Source organism: Nesoenas mayeri, assembly GCF_963082525.1.
Source record: "Nesoenas mayeri genome assembly, chromosome: 13".
Lineage (NCBI taxonomy): Eukaryota > Metazoa > Chordata > Aves > Columbiformes > Columbidae > Nesoenas > Nesoenas mayeri.
This window is the reverse complement of record NC_137550.1, coordinates 1,308,809-1,317,327: the sequence shown is the minus strand read 5'-3', so window position 1 is coordinate 1,317,327 and position 8,519 is coordinate 1,308,809. Positions and strand designations below refer to the sequence as shown.

The 8,519-nt window shown below is 49.2% G+C and overlaps 1 protein-coding gene across 1 annotated transcript; it reads right to left on the bottom strand.

Annotated features, from left to right (window-relative positions):
• Positions 1-355: 355 nt before the first annotated feature.
• RAP2C (RAP2C, member of RAS oncogene family) lies at positions 356-3,030 on the bottom strand. The gene is made up of 3 exons (XM_080352495.1): positions 2,894-3,030; positions 2,412-2,821; positions 356-675 (listed from the first exon to the last, which is right to left on the bottom strand). The coding sequence occupies exons 2-3, from the start codon at positions 2,682-2,684 to the stop codon at positions 397-399; spliced, it is 552 nt and encodes a 183-aa protein (XP_080208621.1). The 5' UTR covers positions 2,685-2,821; positions 2,894-3,030; the 3' UTR covers positions 356-396.
• Positions 3,031-8,519: the final 5,489 nt, after the last annotated feature.

The window sequence follows — 8,519 nt, the reverse complement described above, 5'->3', positions numbered from 1 at the left end:
ATTCAGATACCAACTACAACCAAGAATGAAACCCACTGCAACATCACAAAACATTATTAAGGATAATGCAATGTCATATATGCAATGACACTCAAAATAGGTGCTGATGAGATAACCTGTCTTGTAAAATTGCTGCAACTAAATGTAGCGTTCCCTGACTAACCCTACTGAAGTAATGCGACAAATCCATTTGACTCAAGTAATCATGTGCAACCAAATGCACAAGCTTCTAACTCTTTTGGAGGAAGGCTACCTCCAGGTTAGACTCCTTAATTTCAGACTCTCTGTCACGCTTTATCTGCTTAATTAAACAGCACGATTATGCACCTCAATTAGTTATGACTGCTCCACCAACCTGCTCTGTATGGCCATGATTGAGGTTTTTCTTAATTTCTCTCACTGGACGATGCAAGTTGTACAACACTGATCTTGTTTTTCAGGCAGGGAGGCATAGTTCATTTGCCTGACGATCTCCGCAAACAGTTCATCCACCATTGTTTTGCTCTTGGCTGATGTCTCCATGAAGGGACAGCCCCACTCCTGAGCCAGGGCTCTACCTTCTGCAGATAAGACCTCCCTCTCCGACTCCAGATCCACTTTATTCCCCACTAGGATCAGGGGAACTTTCTCGTATCTCTTCACCCGGACAATCTGGTCCCTCATCGGCTTGATGTCCTGATCAAACAATCCAATTGGTTAGTATGGGTAAATAATCACATGAAATTACTACATAACCACATTTTAATAACCCTCACATGCAACTGAACATTCAAAATACATCAGAAGCCTTCTTAAATTCATGCAGATCTAGAACTCAGAGGAAGCTCACTATTCATTTTTAACAAAAGATTATTAATTTTATATAAATGCACATATATTTTATAGAATGTATGCATATATACAAACAGAAAGTGACTTCTGTATTCTAAGAGAGAGTTTTGCTTCAGCTAGAGAAAGACGCAGCAGAGCTGCTTTGAAAGTTGATTGCAGTTTTCTGAAAAAAAAAATATCTGAAGTCGAATGACCTGTACCATGACACCATCATTTAGGAAGCTTGTGTTTAGTTTACAGCTTGAGAAAGCTTGTAATTTAAATGAAGTCTTCTCACTTCTGGAATGCTTAGAATAATTCATTGTGAAGACATTTAATCACATGTAAGTAATCAAATTAGATGCTGTAAAGAGATTTTATTACCTAGAGATGCATTTATTCAAGTCTGAGCTAACACTGGGAGTTTACACTTGGAAGTCTGAGTCAGTCTCCTCTGCCTCCTGACCGTTTTGAGTTACTATCAGCACTACCAAGTTCTACAAATTCTTGCATAGTTCTGAGACACAGCAAATTAAGCATTTGAAGTTACCACTGTGTAAAAGAACTGCAGAGAGTTGTTACACCTACAAGCTGCAGAGTAAACATGCTATGGACAAGACAAAAATCATTAAATATTAACAGGGTGGACTACTGACTGTATGTCCATTCCTTGAATAACGGGGACTTGTTGGTCCCCAAAATAAGTGAAAACAAGGGGAGAAGCATCCCAATGTCACTGCTGTTGTTTTCCAAAGAAAGTATGTCTTCAGCTTGCACATGGGCTATTTCGAGGCCTCTGCTCAGATAAAGCTTAGCCTTCAGCAGACGCAAACATACTGCTTCAGTGGGGGTGTACAAGGTTTTGCCAAGTAGCTGGAATATAACCAACTTAGCAACTGAAGCCAATGTAGTAGTTGCATGCAGTGCTGCTAAATCCACTTATTCTCCATAAATAAAGCCTCATTTCTAGAGGCATCTTGGATGAGTTATTGGCTAAGATATTTCCAATTTTTGGAGAGTTTTAATAGTAGAAATTAAATCCAGACTGAAAAATTATCACATATGACTTGCTTTTTCTCTCCAGTACACCACCTTCTCTGTGAAAACATCGAGCTTATGCTGGACAGGAATATATCTGAGGGGAAGGGGGTGCAAAATAGCAGCTTACTTAACAAGTCACAACTGCAGAACAATAAGACTCTCTTCAAGACCAACTGAAGAAATAGGCCTTTCAAGAAGAGGGGGGATGGGGAAGGAAAAAAGATAAAAAAAGAGGAAGTCTCGGTTTTAATATCGAGTGATTTCTTCATAAAATGGGATTGCCAAAAGATTTCTATGCGGGAAATGTGAGTGGGTCATTGTTTTCCAACACTGCATGGGATTTAACATGGTGGTACCCTAACAAGTACCAGCAAAGCAAGGAGCTTCCCCCTCGGGCTGGTAAATGTGCCTTCGAGCAGGGCATTTTCCCTTCGGCCCCTCCAGAGACAGAGCGCTTACACCCACACATGGCTGACCCCAAACCTTCCTCCTCGGCCCAGCGCCTTCCCCAGGGCAGGAGCGGCTCTGAGGAGGGTGCAGCCGCCTCCCCGCCGGGTTACCTGGAAGGACTGCTGGTTGACCAGGCTGTAGACGAGGATGAAGCCTTGGCCGTTTTTGATGTAGAGATCGCGCATGGAGGCGAACTGCTCGGTCCCCGCAGTGTCCAGGATCTCCAGCACCGACGGGGACGAGTCCACCTCGATCTCCTTGCGGTAGAAGTCCTCGATGGTGGGATCGTACTTCTCGATGAAGGTCCCGGTGACGAACTGCACCGTCAGGGCGGACTTCCCCACCCCCCCGCTGCCCAGCACCACCACCTTGTACTCCCGCATCGGGCCCCACAGCCGCTCGCCGCTCCCCCGCCGGGCCCGCCGCCGCGGCCCGGGCCTAGGGCAGGCGGCAGCGCGGCCCTCGCATAGCCCCGGCCCGCCTGAGGAGAAGGGCGAGGCCCCGCTGCTCCCGCGCCGGCCTGAGGGGGAGAGACAGCCGTTAGGGCCCAGGCAGCCCCAGCCCCGCCGCCGCCCGCCGCCCCGCTCCTTACCGCCGCGCCTCACTCCATCCCGCCGCGCCTCCGCCGCGGGAACCGCCCGGCAGCGGCCGCCCCCGCCCGGAAGGGTTACGCTGCGGCACCCGGAGGCGCGCCCCTCCCTGCCGCGCTCCCCGGTCCCTTCCGGCGCGGAGCTGCGGCTGGGCCCCGCCCCGCGGCGTGCTGCGTCACCGCGCTGCGCAGACCGAGGGGCCGGGTTTGAGTGAGGCACCGGGACGGCCCCGCCGCCTCCGCCATGGGGACGGCTTTTCGCGTGGCGCCTGCCCGGCCGCGAGCGGGACCCGCCCCAACATGGCGGCCGCGCCGGGCGGCCCCCGGGCCGTGCGGGGTTTCCCCTCCCGCCAGCACAAGCCGGCCGGGCCCGGGCCCGATCCCGATCTCGCCGCGGGGCCGAGCTGCCCCAGCGTTTAAATCAGTCACAGCAGAGGTTCTATTCAAAAGGTGTTCTTCTCCGAGGAGCGCGGTGCCGACTCCTGCTCGGCGCTCATTAGAAGGTACTTTGGGGAGGGCAGGGCCCCGCCGGGGTGGCTGCTGGTGATACCGTAAAACCGGCAAATAAACTCTTAAAACCACGTTTTTGGGATTTAAAAGTAGCATTTCTTAGTCGGCACCCGGGGTGTCCCTCCGTACGTTCGCCACCCACCAGCTGGTCATACATGGCTTATATTGACAGAAGAATTACATGTTCCTTACAATTCTTAACAACCATTAACGTATTTCACGTCTATTCTAACATAAGCTGAATGTTTAAACAATTCTAAGTAACATTCGCATGTTTCTCAGTTACTTCTCAGTTACCTGTTTTAAAAGAATGTGTCCTAAATCTTTGTCAGTTTTAAGAACAGGGTATGATTACTAAGTGCAAACATTCTATGGTTACGAGGTCTGCTTACACAAAGATCCTGTGGTTACAGGGTTGGTTGCTACCTTAATATTCCCCTAAACTATGAGTTCTATAATTCCTTAAAATACAGCCTAATGATTAGAAATACAGATGTCAGTGGTGCGGGCGGCCGGGCGGTGGCACTGGCGGTCACCGGCGGGGACAGGGGCCACGGTCACGGTGATTTACACGTCTGGGAGTGCGCTGGGGATAAAGTGGACTGATAAAAGGTGTTCCCTCTACTTACAGACTTTGTCCTGTCACGGCTGCAGCGAAAGGCACCAGATGTCGTAGCTCGGCTGCACGAAAAGCCTCCCGGAACCGGCACCAGCTCTCCCAATAAACCAGTGAGGTGGCTCCGGGATGATCGGTCACTCGGGCGGCTTCGTGGCGCCAGCAGCAGGTGTCAGCAAGGGACCGGGCACAGGTGCGCATCCCCTAGCGCTTGCGGTAGTACCCCAGTACTTACTTCCCCCGTTGTTAAAAGGAAGTAACTCGAAAGAACAAACAGCTGTTTTCTTTTGAAGAGAAGCTGCTAAATTAAAGTATGCTGTGATTCACAGTATCACAGTATGTTTGGGATTGGAAGGGACCTCAAAAGATCATCCAGTCCAATCCCCCTGCTGGAGCAGGAACGCCCAGGTGAGGTCGCACAGGAACATGTCCAGGTGGGTTTTGAATGTCTCCAGAGCAGGAGACTCCACAACCCCCCTGGGCAGCCTGTTCCAGTGTCTGTCACCCTCACTGAGAAGAAGTTTTTTCTCAAATTTAAGTGGAACCTCTTGTGTTCCAGCTTGATCCCATTACCCCTTGTCCTATCATTGTTTGCCACCGAGAAGAGCCTGGCTCCATCCTCATGGCACTCACCCTTTATATATTTATAAACATTAATAAGGTCACCCCTCAGTCTCCTCCAAACTAAAGAGCCCCAGCTCCCTCAGCCTTTCCTCATAAGGGAGATGTTCCACTCCCTTCAGGATCTTTGTTGCCCTACGCTGGACCCTCTCCAGCAGTTCCCTGTCCTTCTTGAACTGAGGGGCCCAGAACTGGACACAATATTCCAGATGTGGTCTCACCAGGGCAGAGTAGAGGGGACACCCCAGTGTAGTAATTGATTAAGTTACAAAAGATTACCCATGATTAACCAATTGACACAATGCTTTCTAACCACCTGCAAAACGAGGGGATATTTTTCAAGTTTTAGATCCTTCTGCATGACAAGAGAGAGAAGATTAAGTAATATGTTGTTTAGAAGCAGAATGCTTAGCTTATATTTGACTAATAATTAATAAGTGTATTGTAAATAAGAAACGAAACAATTATAACTAACTTCATAAATTATTTCTTAGTACAGATGTATTGTATGTTTAAAAAAAATCCAAAAATTGTAATGAATATGTAATAATTGTGTGAATATAAGCAACGCAAGAGCATCCAGTCATTGGAGCACTTATGGAGAACAATTCCCCAGTGCTGTCAATAAAGAATGCCTACTTAACAGTATAATTGACTCTGCTATTAAGTTTATTTCTCCGTTTCACTTTCTAAAATAAAAGCCCCCAGTCACTTCAGACCCACCTCGATTGTTTGCATGAAGCATTCCCACCCACAGGAGAAGCTGCCCCCTAGTACAACTAAATTTGTTTCTGGGCACCAGGTTGCTGCTTCTGCTTCTGCTGCGGAATTTCAGCAGACACGTGTGAGACGCAGGATTTGTCCCTTTCCCTGCGCGTCACCTGCTTGGTTGCAAGTCTGAGCCAGGCACCGCTGTCTGTCCACAATGTCCATCCCGCGCTGCCAGCGGGCCCTGGAGAGGTGCCTGGTCAAGGTTTAGCATCACCTAAAGACGCAGACAAGGCACTGTGAGGTGGCCCTGCTAGTGGCTACTTTTGCAAATAGCCTTATTTTATTCACTTTATTGCCATAAAGAGAATATGTCCATTATGGGGAAAGCTCGGTGAGGACTTTCAGCCACCAGAACAAATCTTACAGAAGTTACACCAAATTTCAGTCACTCTTCTTCATTACATGTAAGTAATAGCCACTCTCCTTCCTTTGCCATTGCCTCCCAAATTGTTTTGTCAAGTGAACTGCTGACATGAGGCAGATGCGCCTGGATGGAAGATGATATTCATGAGGCTGGTGAATCAGCTCAAAATTGTAAAAAGGTGAGCATTAAACCAGGCTGCCTCCCACTTCAACCCTATTATAAATCATGAGTAGTTCCAAAGTACCTAATGCACTCAAGGTGCTCAGGATAAAGGAAAGATGCAGCCTCTCACAGAGGAGCTTCCCGTCTAATTTTAACCATGACACAATCAGTGACAGTGACAAATGGGGAGGAGGGAGAAAGGGGGCAAGGGAGGATGAGGGTGACAATAATAAGATTACACGGTCACTTAGGTTCATTATGCGCATGTCTTTGTGGCACTGCTGGTCCATTATGTTTGTGATGGGTGAGGAATGACTGAGGGAGAATTGGGGCAAAGAGCACAGCCATGGGGCAACCAGAAGGAAAAACAAATACATTTTGATGCAGTTTAACTTCACCAGTGACGCCTCGCTCCTGGGCTGAGTGGACAGCCCAAGCAGGTGGCTGTGGGATTGGAAACATGGACTTTTTTTTCTTCTCCAGGTCCTTGGTGTATAATCAGTATTGCTTTGGATTCCTGGAGATTTATTTCTCAACTCACAGCACTTTATACTTGGCCTTAGATGTTGACAGCTGAAAAAAAAATAGCCTGATCTCAAAGTGCACCAGACTCTTCATTACCCTTAAGGCGAGTTGTTCCCTTCATTAAACACTTTGCACAGCTACTTCACCGCCTTGTAGGCTACCACGTACTTGGAGCCACAAAAATAGCTGGTGATGTAGAAGGTTTCGAAACTCCAGATGGGAATATCTGCTTCTGCCATAAATGGCCAAGCCCGGAGCTGGCCACGCAAGTCACCTCCTGCGATACGGCCGCTCCGCCACTCCCTTGCCTCTGTCCTGCTGAGATGCAGCACATCCTGGCTCAAAGTCCTGATTTAATGCCTGCTGCCACTTTCTCCCTGGCTCCTGGCAAGGAGAAAGGTGCAGGCCTCAGCACTGCCCCAGGAAGGTTTGCCCTCTCTCAGCAAAACAAACCTCCCAAATGAGCATCTCGGCAGGATTTGATTGCTGCCAGAGCAGCTCTGTGCTCTTGATGGACTCAGCTGCTCTATGCCATGCCTGCAGTCAGCAACAATAAAGCAGGGTCTTATTAAATTAACCTGCTAAGACACAGATCCTGCAGGGATTGTTCAGGAAACAGACAGATGGCACAAGCAAGAGCCAGGAATAACTGCAATCCTCAATGTGAGAGACGGATCCTGCCTGGTGCTGTGTCCAGCAGGGAGGCAGGAGGGAGGGCAGGCAGCACCCTGTCCTGCAGAGCCAGGCTGAGGAGGTGGCAGAGGAGCAGCCCCAAGCTCTGGAGGGACTGAGGAGTCTGGAGCAACCTAGTGTGGGACCGCAATACCTCCCCACCCTGGTGTGGATGCTGCCAGGCTGCTGCTGCTGCCCCTTGCAGGGTGTCCGCGCTGTAATCATCAGCCAGTTCGCTGCTGTGACTCACCGTGTCTGCCTGAGCTATAAACCGGGTTATTCTCACCAAGAAGCCCGCATCAGGCTGCGAGCAAAGGCGGCTGGGTAGATCCGCAGCAGGGCTAGCCTGGATTTCACCTCTGGCTGGGCACATCATTTGCATAAATACATGCAAAACCAGCTTAAAACCCAGTGTCATTTCTTCTCCGCCCCTTCCAGCAGTTTTGCTAATCCACTTATTGTGCTTTATGGTGTTCAGCCTGTAAGCTGCAGGGTAGGGACTGACTCCTTGGGGCTCGTACGGCTGCCGGAGCACTGGGGGCTGCTCTCACATGCGGCTCTTTCAAGGAGGTCCTGTTGTACCAGTCACATAGACATAATGACAGATTTCGATTTCGGCTCTGCCAGATGACAGTGAAATATGTCTTAGGGGTTGGATGTGTTCACCTGGCCCAGACTTCTAATTCTGGGCTGTTTCAGGCAGTGCAGCCTGCAGAGATACTTTTCTTCTTCACCAGCTTTTCCTGTCAATGTAGAGATGACTCAGAGGCAAATTTTGAGGCCTTTTCTCAGAAATTTCTTATTTCTATCATTTGTCAGCTTTTAGCCATTACTTTAGTAGCACCAAAAGGCATGCTGGCTCTTAAAATAGTTAAAGGACATTTTCCAAAGCAATTATTGATTCTGGGGTAGAAGTGGGGCTCACAAAATAAGGAGGTTATTTGGATTTCTGAGAGGAGAAGCATCTCTCCTTGCTCCCCAGCCACGGTACCTTGTCCCAGGAGCTGGTTGTTGCTGATGAGCAAGGGAAGATGCTGCTGCTACACCCTGCCATGCTCCCCAGGCAAAGCTTGTGGCTGTGATTGCAGTTTCCCGAGTCACCGGAGTGTCTGGGCAGCAATGAGTCCCTGCTCCGCGCAAGGGTACTGGTGATGCAGTGAGAAAGCTGGTTTCACGGGTCGCTCCTCTTCCTATTTTCTCCAGAGATGGAGTTGTCTCCTCATTGCCCTTCACGGTCCGAGCTGATATAATCTGTTCTGCAGTGCCCGGGAATTGTCTCCAGCAGTCGCTCACCGTATTCATGTTGGGCTTGCACTGAGCCACAGCTTGGTGGTTCCCAAAAAGTGGCCCATCCTCCATGTGCACGACATGATGCCAGCACAGCACCT

What these genes read in the sequence shown, in the direction of transcription:
- RAP2C (XM_080352495.1), bottom strand. Translation starts at nt 2,684, where the DNA reads ATGCGGGAGTACAAGGTGGTGGTGCTGGGCAGCGGGGGGGTGGGGAAG. An exon ending in TCAACCAGCAGTCCTTCCAG is followed by an intron (nt 676 to 2,411) that starts GTAACCCGGCGG and finishes TTGTTTGATCAG; the next exon opens with GACATCAAGCCGATGAGGGA.